Raw genomic sequence first — 17,173 nt, 5'->3', positions numbered from 1 at the left:
ATTGACTTTGATCACAAGACAGTAGTATTAAGAGATGCCTCAGGAGATATCCTTAATTTCAGACATGCAATTCTTTTCCTTCACTATGTAATATCAATTCAATTTCTCCTGGGTCAGGATGAATCACACAAGATATTGTGACCACCCCTTCTTAGTCCGTTGAAACAAAGGCAAGAGGAGTCCAGAGTGGCTGGTTGGCATTTTAACTTCCATTGAAATTGAATCAGTGTTATTTGGCCAGGTGGGAGCATGCCTCTGTTTGGAACTAACATCCCAAGACCCGCAAACCACAGAGTTCCAAAAATAGGAAACCGAATTTTGAAAGTGGATCACTACTGGTAATTGTAAGTAGTGATACTCCCATTTCCATCTCTTGGTTCCTAGACCTGTGAATCCTGGCTACTGGAGTAATGCCACTGTATATTAGGTGCTGAATTAGAGCAGATATGGCCTCCTGGAGAGCATCTCCCCAAGCATGTAAAGTATTGCCACCTAGCTGATCCCAGAACCATGTTAGAAAGCCATGCCATCATTCTAGCATGCCAAATGGGGAACCTGGTAAAATTCCTAGTGAATTCCATGAGCATACGCCCATGGCTAGATTTCATTTGCTATCAAGAGTATCCCTCAATCTGAGGCAGTGCTCTGTGGAGGAACCAGGATGGTGAATAAATTTTGTGAGTTTATGGATTTTGGCAGAAACATTGTATGCAGAGAAAAGAATTCTGTATCCAGAATAGGCATCTATCAAAGTAAGAATAATACCATGTCAACCTGAAGACTTTTCCTTACCCATGTAGCTTCAGGTGTTGACAAATTCAAGATCAGCATGTCAGCTGAAGGTTGCTTTTTCATGGGCTGGAGAGGCTGGTGAACCCAAGATAGGCAAACAAGACTTCAGACTGCTGGTTCACAGGTTCTGGTGGCAGACAGATCCCCCAAACTGGAGGTCAGATAATGATGAACCCACTGCAGGATCCATAGCAAGTCTGAGTCTTGTTGGAACATGCATTTATATTCTGGGGACAGGACACATACCCAAAGCAAGTACTTTATCTCCAATTAGTTCCCAATGACAAAAGCCATCCAAAATGACATTTTATTAAATGATATATTAAAATGTAAGAATTTATGGTTTTCAGAAGAGTACAAATGTAAAGGCATTGCTCCATTGCCTTTGCTTTAATCTGACTGAAAATCATGCTGCAACAACTCAATGGCAAACCCAAAGTAAGCCTACATCACCACTGATGGTGTCTGCGATGACTTTGAAGATGGGAAGGAGGTCAAATACATTGTAAGGATGAAGATACAAAGGAAAAAGTTGATTAATTACTCAAAATTCCACTTTGAAAAATAATTACCAATTTAAAATTCTTTCCAAGACGGATAATCGAAGACAATAGAACAAAAGCATTTTGTCAGATGTGTGGAGTCAAAATATTTACATATTCTTTCTCAGAAAGCTAGAGGTTACACACTATCCAAAAGTTTTTGTAAACAGAAAATAGAAATACCTAGAGAAGAGAGAGACAAAGGCATTTTCCAAGGGCCGAGAAGAGGTCAGAAGGGAATCATGGATGAGAGGTGGGAGTCAGATCGCACCAGCAACCCGGGCAGGCAGAGCAGATCAGGAGGGACTCTTTCCAGGAAAATTTTGAATCTTATTTATTATTTGAACAGATTCGTCTTGAAGGAAATTTTTTTTAAATTGAAGGAAGAGTGCAAAATTCAGCAGTATTTTAATGAAGATAAATGATAATAGATTGAGAAGCTTAAACCTACATTAAACATTTACATACAGGTTCAAGACGTTAGGCATAGATTTGAAAACAAATTATTTTCATAAAAAAAACAAAGCGATGCAAAAAAATGTAAATGCAATCATTATAAGTAACCTGGAAGACTAGTGGATGCTATTTCCACAGTTGAGAAAATCTTGAAAATCTTGCTCACGAGTTGGGTAGAGAGAAAGAGAAGTGATCTGGGAGATCACGTTATAGAAATCAACAAATGTCTATAACAAATGAACCTCGAGAATGCAGTATTGCCACCATCCTTATCTAGAGGTAAGTGGTGTTGTTTGTTGCTGAGTCTTCTTGGACCTATAGTGACTCTATGCACAATAGAATGAAATACTGCACGGTCCTGCACCATCATTACAATGATTCCACTTTACCAAGCACGCTGTCCTTCTCCAGGGACTGGTCTCTCCTGACAACGTGTGCACAGTACGGACAATGCGGTCTTGCCACCCTTGTGTCCAACGAGCGCGCTGGCCTTCCTTTTTCCAAGACATCAGTTTGCCCTTTTATTACTCCATCGTACTTTCAGTATTCTTCCCCAGCCCTATAATTCAATTGCATCGATTCTTTTTTTGGTCTTCCTTATTCAATGTTCAACTTTGACATGCCTGTGAGGCAATGGAAAATACCGTGGCTCGAATCAGGTGCACCTTAGTCCTCAAAGTAACATCTTTCCAAGACTCTACAGAGGTCTTGTGCAAAAGATTAACTCAGTGCATTGCATTGTTTGCGCTCTTGACTGCTGCCTCCATAAGCATTGATTGTGGATCCAAAGATGAAATGCTTGACAACATCAACCTTTACTTCCATTCATCATGATGGTACCTATTTGTCCAGTTGTGATGATTCTAGTCGCCTTACATGGAGTCAATCCTTGATCTTCACCAGCAAGGCCTCCTCATTTTCAGCAAGCAAGGTTGTGTCGTCTACTTATTTTGTGTTGTTAATAAGCCTTCCTCAAATCCTGATGCCACATTCTTCTTCATATAATCCAGCTTCTCTGATGATTTGCTCAGCATACTGATTGAATAAGCATGGTGAGAGGATACAACCCTGACATGCGCTTCATGTGATCTTAAACCACGCGGTGTGCCCTTGTTCTGTTTGCACAACTGCCTCTGGACCCACGCACAAGTTCTGAAAAGCTCCAGACGAGCACGACAAAGGGTGTCGAAATTCCCATCCCTCTTCAGGGTCACCCACGATTTATTGTGTCCACACAGTTAAATGCCTTTTCATAGCCATGAAGCACAAATAAATGCGCTTCTGGTATTTTCTTTTAGCCAAGATCCATCTAATAAACAATGATATTTCTCATTTCATGTCTTCTTTGGAATCTGGTCTAAACTTCTGCAGTCATTGTTGGATGATCTTCAGCAAAATTTCACTTGCGTACCATATCAATGATTTTGTTCTAATAATTTGAGCATTCTGGTGGGTTGCCTTCTTTGGAATGGACACAAATGCGTACCTTTTCTTGTCAGTTGTCCAAATAGCCGTCTTCCAAATTTCCTGGCCTAGACAACTGAGTGCTTCCAGTGCTTCATCGGCTTGGAGAAACATTTCACTTGGAATTCCATCAATTCCTGGAGCCTTTTGTTGTTGTTGTTAATGTATTTAGTGCTTCTTGAATTTCTTCCTTCAGCACCATTGGTTCTTGCTCATATGCTACTTCCTAAAATGGTGGACTGTTCTTTGACCAGTTTGCTTTGGTACAGTGATTGTGCATTCTTTCCATCTTCATAGGTAAATACCAGGAGTAAATACCCAAATAAACTACTGGAACTGTACAAATTGGCTTCTGAGTAAAGGTTGAGGGATATTTTTTTTTTGGTGTAAATATGTTAGCACCATTTAGGTTTTTTTAACTATGTACACAAACTACCTTGCTGCAAAATACAATTAAGAAAAAAAGAAAAAGCACCACTCCATTTTAACAACCGTTTTTGACATAAAAAACACCTTTTTAATGACTACATCTGAATGCCTAGAAAATGAGCATGAATATTAAAAGGATCATTTTTTACAGGTAGATAAAATAAATCTGATACGATTTAAGTACTGTTTAAATTATCTTGAGATTAAATTTGCTAACTTAAGCAAATTAAACACCGATGGCAAAACCTCATTTTCCATTCATGGCTTCAGCACCCAAGGTGCATTTCCCACTTCTGACTCAACTATCTCATTAAAAATGCAGCAAGGGGGACCATCTAATAAAATATTGATAAAACTTCATTCCACTCTGCAAGAGACCTGAAGAATTACCACTCAAGAGGAATTACAAACTGGTTAGTGTATATGACGGTGAACATTAATTGATCTGCTCCTAAGAATGAGACCTTGCTGAACTTGCTTGGCATCGCGGGTTACAAGCTGGACTGCTAACTGCAAGGTCAGCGGTTTGAAACCACCAGCCCCTCTGCAGAAGGGTGAGGTTTTCTCCTCGGGTTGCCTTCTCAGAAACCCACAGAGGCATTTCTGCGCTGTCTGATAGGCTTGCTACGAATTGAGCCCACTCAATAGCGGTGGGTTTGTATTTGAAGCATGACAGGCACTCCCTTAGATAAGAAGGTGGTCTGGTGGCGCAAAGGTAAAGTGATCAGCGACTCACTAAAAGGTGGGGAGCTAACACTCGGCAGGGGCTGTCAGCGATTAGAGTCGAGGAAGCCAGGTGGGCAGTTCTCCTCTGGTTTATGTAGAAATAAACTTGGCGGTACATGTTCATTGTGTTCATGTTCACAGTCCAGAGAAATCATTCCAATTTACTACTGTGTCAGAGCTTCAATAATGGTGATGATTTTATAGCACATGCATCACCGTGTGTCCTAGCATGTTCCATGTTCTAGCATGTTCCACACAGGGCATGTGTGTCTTGGGGAAGCAACTATAATACGTAGGTATAGTTACAGTGAGTCAAAAACATGACAAATTGTGGCACACGTGCACGGATACACATGCGTTTTGGATCCCAATGAGTCCCCGATCCAGAGACAGAATCGCTGATTGGTGTGGCTGTTGTCACAACTGCCAGCAATAAGTGGTGCTCGGCAGGCATTGAAAACCACCTGGAGAGCTTGTTTAGATTGAACGTCTTCTTCCTCTTCTCTCGCAGTCCACTCTTGAGTCACTTATTATTGTTATTTACTTCTTCTATGTCCAACTAGGAAGGCCTGGCCTGCCAGGTAAGAATCACTTCTGTTCTGAACTATAACTATCGAGTGTGTCTTAACTTCTGGTGTCTTGCAGGAGGAAGCAATACACAGATTACTGAAGCTTTTAGCATGACGTAATCTCACGGTGACGATTATATTGGAGCTGATAAAGTATTTTGAGCAGTGACAGCCTGAAATGGGAGATGAGAGTCATGAGAAAGATTCTAAGATCCTTTTTGGTTGAAAGTACAGTGTGATGATTTGATATGAAGGCCTGCAGAGGTAGGAGTAGGGTTGCAGCACATGTATGTTAGAGGCCATCCGTCTTTCTAGCTGCTCTGTTGTGACTACACATGAGCAGAACTGCCCTTCTAGCAAGGTCTGCCCGAGTGCTTCTTGGCCAGTTTGAACCACAAACACTTTGGCACCTAGTCGTTGAGTGGTGAATATATTATATATAATACATATATAATATATAATATTCACCACTCAACTACTAAGTGTGTGTGTGTGTGTGTGTGTGTGTGTGTGTGTACATTCGGGGACTTTCTTTGGATGTCCTCCAAATTCTATCTGACTGTCATTAAGTTGAGTCTGATGCAAGCTACCACATAGGCAATGGTAAAACTGCCCCTGTGGGTTTCCAAGACTTTAAATCTTGACAGTAGAAAGTCCCATCTTTTTCCTGAGGAGTGGCTGGTGGGTTAGAACTCCTGACTGTGCAGTTTAGTAGCCTAACATGTTATCCACTCTGGTGCCAGGGCTCCTCCTAGATGTCCTGGACCAGCCCATTATGTTCATGTAAGTGGAATTCAGGTCAGAAGCGTAGATAGTAGCACACACTTTAAGTATACAAAATTCTTTCACCAAGACTTATGACTACATACTCATGAAATAATGTATCTACTGGGCGGTAGTGTGGCAAACAGAAAGAACACATCATTTAGTCTTCGCTCTTTGTTGCTGTTGGTAGGTGCTGTCTAGTTAGTTTCCATTCAGAGTGACCTGGTGCACAACAGAATGAAGCATGGCCTGGTCCTGGACTGTCCTCACAATTGTTGTTTGACCCATTATTGCAGACACTGTGTCTGTCAGTCCATCTCCTGGTGGGCCTTATTTTTGCTGTCCCTCTACCAAGCATGATGTCCTTGTCCAAGTACAGTTCTCTTCCTGATAACATGTCCAAAGTATCTGAGACAAAGTCTTGCCATCCTTGCTTCTAAGGAGCATTCTGGCTGTACTTCTTCCAAGACCGATTTGTTTATTCTTCTGGCAGTTAACGTTACTTTCTTCACAAGCACCATAATTCAAATATATAGATGCTTCTTGAGTCTTCCTTAATCAATGTTCAACTTTCACACGCAGATGAGGCGAATGCAAATACCACGATCAGGTCAGGAGCATCATAGCCCTCAAAGTAGCATCTTTGCTTTCCAACACTCCAAAGAGGTCTTTGTAGCAGATTTAGCCAATGCAACGGTCCATTTGAGCTCCTGACTGCTGTTTCCATGAGTATTGAATGTGGGTCCAGCAAGAAGGAATCCTTGACAACTTGAATGCTTCCACCATATATCATGATGCTCCATATATCATGATGCTCCTATTGGTCCACTTGTGAGGCTTTTCATTGTCTTTGCATTGAGTTGCAATCCACACTGACGACTGCAATCATTGATCTTCATCAGCAAGTGCTCCAAGTTCTCCTCACTTTCAGCAAGAAAGGTCTGAACAACTGCATATTGCAAGTTGTTAATAAGCCTTCCTCCATCCTGATGCCACATTCTTCATATAATCTAGCTGGCTGATAATTTTCTCAGCATATAGATGAATAAGTATGCTGAGAGCTTCGTAGCCAACAGCATCATCTTGAGCAAGTAATTGGAGTTCTCTGGGCTTCTTCATCTTATAAGATCTTGTCATGAATATGATAATCTCTAAGACCTCTACCACCGAACCTATGATTACATTTAATTCCCCCCCGTTTGTATCTAACCATTAAGAAGAGCTAGAGTATTTTGAACCTTACTTGCCAAGTCTCATCAACTCATAAAATCATAGCAATCAGTTAAACCTCATTTTAAAATTTTTCAAATTTAACTACAGACATTAATTTAAATATGTAGGGTATGCATTGCATTCAGTAGAGACAGTAATGATGACTGACATTTTAAATAAAATGTCACCCACTTCGGACAAAAATTCATAATAAAGATGCTTAAGAGCTTTAACTATAATACCAATAATCTGGATATTCTATAAGAATTATATTAAATGTTATAATACAACTTGATGTTAGGATACTATACAACTATTTGACTTTTTCTCTTTTTTTGGTGACATAAGGTAATTCTACTGATCATTTCAGTAATTTAGCCAATGGTCTAGAACTTTGAGAAAAGGAAAGTATAGGCTAGTTGCAAACCATAGCACATGAATTGTTGACTACAGACTGAACTCTTAAGTGACTGGACCCTATTTAAAAATATATATTCATATTATATAATCACTTATATTATATAATATAAATGTATTATTGAATATTGTTAAATTGCATTATAATATTATATAATAATTATATAACACATTATAATATATAATAATTACTTTATATAATTATATAACATAATTGTTTATATTATATAATTATATTAGGTTATATCATAATATATTGAATTATAAATATTATAAGATTAAGTTATATAATATAAATATATTGTTTATATATTATATATACATATATGACTGTAACCACCGGCTACATGTCACCTGCAAAGTAGGTAGTGGGTCCAAACAACTAATGTTTTGATTAGAAGCCAAGCACTTAATCACTGCACCACTAGAGTGCCTTGAAACTATACACAAGAATATTTAATTACATGGGGAAATATAGAAAGTGAAAGTATATACATGGATATATGCATGCTTTAACCCCTTAAATCTGGAAACCATAGATATTGTGACCAAATAAAAATATAATTATTATTCCTGGAGTGTAGATTTTTTCACTTCTGCGACGTCCAAGTACATGTCTAAACTGAATGGAGTCAGGAGTCAGGCATGTTGGGGACCCAGGACTGGGAGCACACGTGGTCTTGCAACAGTCATCTGAACATCTTTTTAAGACCATCAAGGCCAAACACGATGGTTCGTCTATGATGCCTAGATTAGGAAATTCTTTTGTTTTGATATTTTGTAAAATTTCTACAGTATTGATGTGTTCTGAATTATTCTACAAAATGTGTTGTAAATCCCAACGTCCATGCCTGTGGTTGTAATCTCCTTTGAGACTGGATTGTCTTTGCTATGTTTACTAGGCAGGATTAGTGTATGGTGTGTGTTGAGCTAATGGCTGTTGAACTGTAAAAGCGATTACACACAAGCTAGCAGACCGAGATGGGAAGAGACGACCAGGCACATGGAGACCACATGGAGAAGATTGAGAAAAAGGGCTTCTCTCCAGATCCAATAGAGAGAAAGCCTTTCCCTACAACTGGCACCGTGAATTTGGGCTCTGGCCTCCTAAACTGTGAGAAAATTAATGTTTGCTAAAACCACCCATTTGCGGTATTTCTGTGACTATAGCAAGGCTTACCAGGTAATATATTTGGAAGCCCATATTTTAAAATGCCTAGGTAGCCACATTAGTAAAGTAAGACAACTTTATATTGCATTCATAGCACAATATTTAGGTAGTATGAATTTAACCAGCAGGTAAATGGGGGGCAAATTTTGACAAAGTTTGACCTATAGGGCCACTACGAGTGAGATACTACATGTTTGGTTTGTCATCACTCTCAACAAACATTTGCCATCCACTTGAGCCCTTAATATCTGCTGCTCATTTTCCCCCTCCCTCCCCACTCCCCCTATCCCGTGAACCCTTCATCATTCATATATTATCATTTTGTCATATATTGCACTGTCTGATGTGTCCCCCTGCTCTCTTCTCTGCGGTCCCTCCCCCAGGGAGGAGGCTCTATGTAGATTTCTGTAATCAGTTCCCCCTTTCTACCCCACATTCTCTCCACCCTCCAGGCATCGCCACTCTCATCACTAGTTCTGGACGAGTCATCTGTCCTGGATTCCTTGTTTCTGGTTGCTATCTGTACCAATGTACATCCTCTGGTCTAGCCAAATTTGCAAGGTAGAATTGGGATCATGATAGTGGGGGGGGGGGAAGCATTTAAGAGCTAGAGGAAAGTTTTATGTTTCATCATTGCTACCCTGCACCCTGCCTGGTTCATCGCCCCACAACCCCTCAGCAAGGGGTGTCCGGTTGACTACCATTGGGCTTTGAGTCTCCACTCTGCACTCACCCACATTTTCAATGATATGATTTTTTGTTCCTTGATGCTTGATATCCGATCCCTTCGCCAGCTCGTGGTCACACAGGCTGGTGTGTTTCTTCTATGTGAGCTTTGTTGACCTTTTCTACACTCTTGTGCAACGGATTTAGCTAATGTCACCCATCTTTTGATCTCTTCACTGCTGCCTCCATGAGCAAAGATTGCATATTCAAGACAAAGTTCTTCACGTCAACCTTTCCCCCATTTGGCATACCAGTGATATAGCTTCCGACGCCACATGAACACACAAGCTACCGCAGTTCAACAAACTGACAAGCAGTACACCTGTGGCTAGTGCGTTCTGGAATGCAGGACTTCAGTATGGAGGGCTGAGCGGTCTTGATTCTTTTCCACAAGGGCGTACCCTCCCCAAGATGGGAAAACTCTACTGGATGGAGCTTTCGTGGGGCGCATTTTTCCCGCTAGGTATGGAACAACTCACTCTGAGTCAGTGTACCCAGTGGAGTCGCCTAGGAAGGTTCTCTCTGGACACAGTGAATTTTTTTGTAAAAGCAGTTTCATTTGAACCTTGTTTTTTGTGATGGTCAATTTAAGAGAACGCTATGTAGCTGTGAAATTGTTTCCTACTCAGGAAAACTGCCGCAGAAACTGCTGTGATGAACACAGCTGACTAGGGCAGCGCTGTGGGAAAAACTCAAGTGTTCGAGTGGTTTTCTCGTTTCAAAAAAGGTGAAATGTCGATTGATAACAAACCTCGTTCTGGATATCCATCCAATTCCTGGATGAAAATATTGACTCGTAGTGTATTTGGAACTTGTTCCACCAGGTCAGACTGTGAGTCAAGCTTTCTATTTAGAGTTTCTAAAAAAAAAGCATAACAGGGTGTGGCAATAAGGCCTGATTTGTGGCAGACGGGAGACTGTGGTTTTGCCACATGGAAATGCACCTGCCATCGCAGTGAGCCCATATTTGGCAAAAAAACAGCATGCCTCTCTTGTCCCATGCACTTTACTCACCTACCCTTATTCCATGCAACCTCTTTTTGCTTCATGAATGAAGAGTGACACAAAAGGACAGCAATTTGATGACAAAGAGGTGAAGAAACAAACAAGGGAGGTGCTGTCAGCCATCCAAACAGATGAGTTTGAAAAACGTTTCCCACTGATTATGACCATATCTTTGTCAGACATTAATCCATTTCATATTTAGCCTAGAAATCTATTTAATCACCTTTATATACCTAACTTCTTAGGTGTTCTTTGAATGGTTTCAAGATCATTTTTGTTCCCTTAATAATTAATCAGTAATAAAACCTCTAATGTGTATGTAAAAAAAAAAAAAGAAAAGAAAAACGTTTCCAAGAATGGAATCACAGATTTGACAAATGTATTAAGTGTAATGAGAGAACTTTGAAGGTGATAAGGTTTTGTACTAAATTTAAATACATGGCTTAAAAAAAATTCCTTGTGTGTGGCTATACCCCCTTGTAAATGCATTCAGGTTGGGAAAAGTGAAATAAAATTTTAGTTGAATGGGCAGAAGAGGCAACATAGATGGCAAAAAATTTAACCAGCGCAGATGGGATGAAGTGTAATCAGAGATAAGAAATTAGCAAGACAGGCTGTGTCCTGGCTGTTAATGCTAATAATTAACTAAAGACATGAAAAACACAGTTTATCAGTGGAGCTGGTGTTGGAGACAAGTTAAGATTGATAAGCTGCACTTCAAATCCACCATTTGCTTCTAGAGATGTCTTTGAAAAATCCTGTTCACAGTAATATTGGGAGAAAGTAATCATAGAAGTGCCTCTAAGTTGTTCTTGCTTTCTTACCACTTAACATCATGTGAGATGTACCCATCGCCCCCCTTTGTAACCAAAGGTACAGATCAGGCAAATCAGTTGAGAGGTACAAGTCTGACGGACTTCACACCTTGTGCAGAATTCATGCCTGTCCAATCTCGTCTCCTCTCACTGAACTTCCTGACCTGGGCAGAAACTGAGCAGCAAGTGGGGTTGCTAGGATCCCAGGATGCTATCTAATAACCAACTTTTAAAAGACACTTCAGTCAAAACAGTGGGGTTTCCCCGACTCCTCCCACAATGCCATCTCTAAGTGTTACAGGTATCCAGCAGCACACACCGTAGCCTAAGGATCAGCAGTCCCTAAGAAAAAGTGAATGCTGAGTAACAAGGCAAACCATGTTTATTATTTGACTGAAGAAATCAGAACTCTGAGCTGAACGGTTCCTTCTCCTATTTATCAGGCAGCTTGACATGCACATCTTTGAAAGATGTTGCCTTAAAACGGCCAGCTCTACACTCAGAACTCGTAGCTCAGTCCACTTGCAAACACAGTAAAGGCGTTACCCCTACCACGTTGCTAATGTGTGTTCCCCTTAGGGCAGTGGTTCTCAACCTTCCCAAGGCCGCGACCCTTTCATACAGGCCCTCATGTGGTGGTGACCCCCAACCATAAAATGATTTTCAATGCTACTTCATTACTGTCATTTTGATACTGTTATGAATCAGGCGACCCCAATGAAAGGGTCGTTCTACCCCCCCAAAGGGGGGTTGAGAACCGCGGCATTAGGGGGATAGACATTTGTAACTACCATGAGGACCACTCAACCTCTTACAGAATTGTTTCACTCCCTCAACCAATGGAAGACATATCAACAAAGGAGACCCCTCCCCAGCCTTCATGATTCTTTTCTTACCAGTTGTACTAATTGGTATCAAACCGATTTTGATTCATGGTGACACCATGTGTGCAAAGTCCAACCCAACTTCATTGGATTTTCAAAGTTGTGACTTTCTGGAAGCTGATCACCAAGACTCTGTCCTGAGGCACCTCTGATGGGCTAGAAACACCAACCTTTTGACTATGAGAGCACTTAACCCTTTGCAGCCCCCCAGGGGGACTACTTCTTACTTGCACACAAAATATCAAGTGATCCAGAACATCCAGAGTTCATTTAACTGCAATATTCAGTGACCAGGCAGGCCCAAGAAAAATCTAGACTGATGGAATAAATGGAACATTCTGGCTATTAAAATGCAAGGATTTATGATTTGGTGAATCACTTCAATGCTCAGACACTGATCAATTCTTTAAATTTAAGTCATAAATCTAATACTTTCCATATAACTCTAAAAACTTTCTACCTAGTTTTTCATCAGTAAGTCCAAAAAAAAAAAAAAGATAGGGTCATAGTTGAGATAAAAAGTAACCGCTCTTGGGGGGCGGGGGGTAAAAGGGGAAAAAACTACCACTGCAAAAGTAGGCAGAAGAACTAGGAAACCGCCACGGGGAATTCTGACTGTGGAGAAGCTCAGACCTGACTTCACAGGACTGTGGAGGGACTGTGGGAGATACCTGAACACTGGTGTGCTCTGACAGATGCCTTGGGAACACCACATTGACCTGGTATTCAGAAAAATTAACTTTTGGAAATATAGTTTCTAACAGGCGTAAGAAATATTCCTAACCTAAATTATTTTATTCAAAAGTATGATTATTGAGGTAAGTTTCTGTTATCCGAAAAATTTCCCCATCCACTTATAGACCCATTCATTCCTCAATAGCGCAGAATAAACCACTTCTTGAGGAGCTACAGATATACATTAAAACAAGGAACTTTAATGATCTTGGTAAATAAAAAGGAAACGTGAATCTTACAGCTGAGAAGTGAAAACAAGTACATCAATATTGGAAGCACAATCACAAGTTCAAGTGCTTACAGAAGCCCATGGCTGTTAAAATAAACATTTAAAGAAGCAAACAGAAACTTCTTACTGGGGACAAAAACCAAAACACAAAAGTGGAGGGGGTGTAAACAAGCAAAAATACCAACTGATGGCTCAAGAGCAGAAGGACTCCCCAATGGTGTTTTTAGAGACATGCATCAGAGGCACGGGAGTGACTACTGGTCAGTTATTAATCAGACAGCCAGATGACCCCCAGAGTCCCAGGGAGCCTGACATGACGGAACCGAGACATTATCGAAGCCCTTCGGGTTGTGAGGGGTCATGGCAGTGCGTTGATCACGCTCCTCAGAAGGAAGTGGAGGGTGAAGTCCACATCCTGCTGGTTGTACCAGTATCTCAAACCTCTTTCACCCGGGAAGGCTAGCGTCTGCTGTATGTGCTTCATTCAGATATTTTAACACAGAAAAATAACATGGCAGAGCAAGAAACTAAGCATATAACGTTTCTATTTCGTTTTTAAAGGATCAGCAGAATCAGACTTTCCCATAAAGGGAACCTGAAACGTTGATTCACGTCATAGTATTTTACAATTGGGGATAATCTAGTCTACAGTAGGCATCAATTGACATGGCTACTTGGGCCCACCAGGAACTGGCAGGTCTGAGTTACCTCCCCCACACGTATTACTGTGACTCCATTTAACATATATCAAAGATTAATTCAGACTTCTACTCCTTAAAAAAAAAGAGGGGGGGGGACTGGAAACCATCTATCCATCCACAGAGAAGAGCCTAACTGCGTCTGTCCTTCTTAGGGTGACATCCTCATTCACTACTGTGCCACCTAGTCTGTCTGGGGACTGCCAAGTCCTTCCATTTCCCACCACCTCCTACCCTGACATCAACTGTTTAGCCTTGGGGGCTGAACTGGCCTCTACAGGGCCGGGGGTGGTAGGGGGGAGGGGAATCTGTTTTAAATCAAGTAATTTCCAACTACTACCTTCCAATAACTGGAATTTTGTTTTAATTACAAGGAGAAAATTAGGATCTTCAAAAATGGAATGTAGTAATACCTAGCAAAGCTGACCAGAAAAAGATTACTTCCTAATTAGTTTACAGGCATTTTATTGGCAATTTGCTAGTGTGGAGATGTGGTCTAGAAAATATTAGTACTAAAATGAGTTAGAGCAAATGCTCTAAGTGTGTGTGCTTTAGATAAAAATGTTATAAATCAGCAGTTAATAATAAACAAGTGTATATAGCAGAAATAGGTACCCTGTGCCCAGTGCTGATCTTTACCAGCAAAGAACAGTGTTAGCGTTCAAACCATGATTTCTTGATTTATGGGCAAGATTAAAATAATGGACAAAAATTAAGCAACAGACATCCCGGTTAACTATTATGAGAAACAAATTAAGTAAGGTAAGGTGAAGACAATTATGAACAGGAAATATTTAACACTGCGCTAGTATATTTAGACCAGATACTCTACTCTCGTTACAATAAAGCCAGAATAAGATATTGGACAGTATTTTGTTGACTATAAGATCTTAAGTATTTTACAGGTGGCAGTCATATTTTTCATCAAAGAGCACTGAAAGGATGAGATGATGATGATACCATTTGTATATTGCACCAATAGTTCTAATACCCTCATCAACCTTTGGTAGTTTCAGAGACATGATGAACCAAAGCATATGTCAGGTATCAAAAAGGAAGCCCGCCAAAACAATCTACCCCAGTAACCAAGTGATAAACACAGGATCCATTCATAATCTGGCAGAAGACTTTATTTCCTAATTCAAATAGAAAAATACCACACTTTTATGAAAATAACCAGCACTCTATGGGAAGGGGTCTTTCTGTTTGTTGTCTGAGGTTTTGTTTGGCCAGGTGTCCTCTCCCAAGGGACAGTCATAAACGTCTTCTGCTTCCCCCGCCCCTCCAACATGCTGCTGCTGGGAACACAGACACCATGCTTGTGACTGATGCAAAACCTCCTGCGTGTACAGAAGTGAATGGTCAAGGCAGCTACCTGGTTGGGTCTTCACCCACTGCGGCGGCTCCGAATAAAATGTCCATCTGGTACCGCATTCAGATGTCCAGAGGGAGCAACTGAAAGGACACCGCACAGTCTATCAGCCAGCTGGAAGGAGCCATCCAGACTTTGCCCTGCCGAACCTTCTCTAGGCGGTAATTGGAAATGTCCTCGTAGATGATGTACTGTGTGCAGAAACGCTGGTCGGAGTCGGGCCTGGCGTGGTAGGCCACCGTGTTGATGGTCTGGGTCACGTCGCTGTCGGGCTTCGGCTTTCTGTTGAGGATCTGGCCTCCGGCCGCTGTGACAAGTTTCACTAGGTCGCCCTTCGGATGGTGCTTGAAGGCTCCCCCGAAGTAGAAGTGGCACCCATCAAACAGTTTTGGCAACTGAAATAACCAGAAGGAAAATAGAAATCACTGCAAACAGATAAAAATATCTCCCAGTACTATACATGAATGATAGCAATTTAAAAAAAAACCGTGAGCAGTTAAGAAATCACGACAGGAAATCTCCTTGTGTGAATTCGCTTCTTCTAGTTCATCCCCTTCCCCTTTAAAGTCAATCAGTACCCTGGGATCCGTTCCACTCTCCCTAGATTTCAGGCAAGGTTTTTACAAAGAAAATCAAATAGGCAAAGGCTGCTCCAAGGCTTCTTTCTGATGTTTATTCTTAAGTGTTAGGACAGGAAGCCTGAGCATTCCTAGAATCTCTCTGAAGTACAATTCCGAGGGCACCTGCTGTGGTTAGGGGCTATCAGTTGGTTCCTACCCACAGAGATCCTCTGCATAAAAGAAACACTGCATGGCCCTGCAGCGTCCCTGTGCAGCCATGTGTCAATCCACCTCGGTGAGGGCCTTCTTCTTCTTCACTTCACTGACTATGATGTCCTTCTCCAGGACTGGTCTCTGCTGAAATACCCAGAGCGGAAGACAGAATCTTGCTTTCTTTGCCTCTTTGGAGCACTCTGAAACGACCAAACTTCCTTTAAGGCAGATTGGTCTGTCCTTTCAGCAGCCCATGGTGTTTCCAATGTTCTTCTCGAGCACTACAATTCAAAGGTATCAGTTCTTCTTCTTTCTTCCTTATTCAATGTCTGACTTCCACATGCAGATGAGGCGATGTAAAAGAACATAGACTTGGGTCAGGCGCGTCGTGGTTCTCGAAGTAGCCTCTTTTGCTTTTCAATACTCTAAAGAGGGCTTTGAAGATTTACCCAACACAGCACGTCTGTTGATCTTCTGACTGCTGCTTCCACGGGCACTGATTGTGGATCCAAGTAAGACAGAATTCTTGACAACTCCAACCTTTTTGCCATTTATCATGATGTTATCTGTAGGGCCAGTTGTGAAGACTGGGGTCTTCTTGTCATTTGGGCTGTCATCCACATTGAAGGCTGCAATCCTTGATCTTCATGAGCATGTGCTTTAAGTTCTCTTGACTTTCAGCAAGCCAGGTTGTGTCATCTGCACATTGAATTAAATTACAAAGTAGGAGCTTTCCCATAGACCTGTACACACCACCACCCGCACAAACTTGGACCCTTATGTACATATTACCAACTAAAGCAGCGGTTCTCAACCTGTGGGTCACAAGCCCTTTAGGGGTCGAATGACCATTTCACAGGGGTTGCCTGATTCATAACAGTTGCAAAATTACAGTTATGAAGTAACAATGAAAATAATTTTATGGTTGGGGGGGTCGCCACAACATGAGAAACTGTATGAAAGGGTCGCGGCATGAGGAAGGGTGAGAACCTCTGAACTAAAGGTTTCCAACAGCCATGGGGTGAAGGTGGCCTCTCCGGGGCAGAGGTCTCTCAGGTGGAGGACAAGAAATGATGAAGCCCTGATTAAGAGCCCAGTCTGCACGTTTCCACCTGCTTGGAAAAAGAGCAAATCAGTTCTTCACGTCCCTTCCATAAAAATATCTCCTTGTCATTCCTGATGTGCTCATATATCAACTTGAAAATGGAATATTATCTATTAAAACTGCAATTTGTGGCAGGAAAGACATATGGCAGCTAAATTCAAACAGCAGCTGGAAGCTTTCTTCGGAGCTCCTTCCTGTAGCTGAGCCTTCCCTCAGATTCTGAAAGGTTTATGGAACGTTCAAGATGCCAGAAATCCATTAACGGTATGAAATTATTACCTTCTGGAT

At 41.3% G+C, this 17,173-nt stretch overlaps 1 protein-coding gene across 2 annotated transcripts in view; it reads right to left on the bottom strand.

Annotated features, from left to right (window-relative positions):
• Positions 1–12,922: 12,922 nt before the first annotated feature.
• Positions 12,923–17,173, bottom strand: part of BARD1 (BRCA1 associated RING domain 1) — a 94,091-nt gene continuing 89,840 nt past the window's right edge. For both annotated transcript variants that reach the window (XM_075529501.1, XM_075529502.1), the window contains exon 11: positions 12,923–15,402. In XM_075529501.1, coding sequence (XP_075385616.1) covers positions 15,070–15,402 — 333 coding nt within the window. In that variant the 3' untranslated portion in view covers positions 12,923–15,069. The remainder of the gene's footprint in view (positions 15,403–17,173) is intronic.

Source organism: Tenrec ecaudatus, chromosome 13 (assembly GCF_050624435.1).
Source record: "Tenrec ecaudatus isolate mTenEca1 chromosome 13, mTenEca1.hap1, whole genome shotgun sequence".
NCBI classification, from domain to species: Eukaryota; Metazoa; Chordata; class Mammalia; order Afrosoricida; family Tenrecidae; genus Tenrec; species Tenrec ecaudatus.
This window is presented reverse-complemented; position numbering and strand designations above follow the sequence as displayed.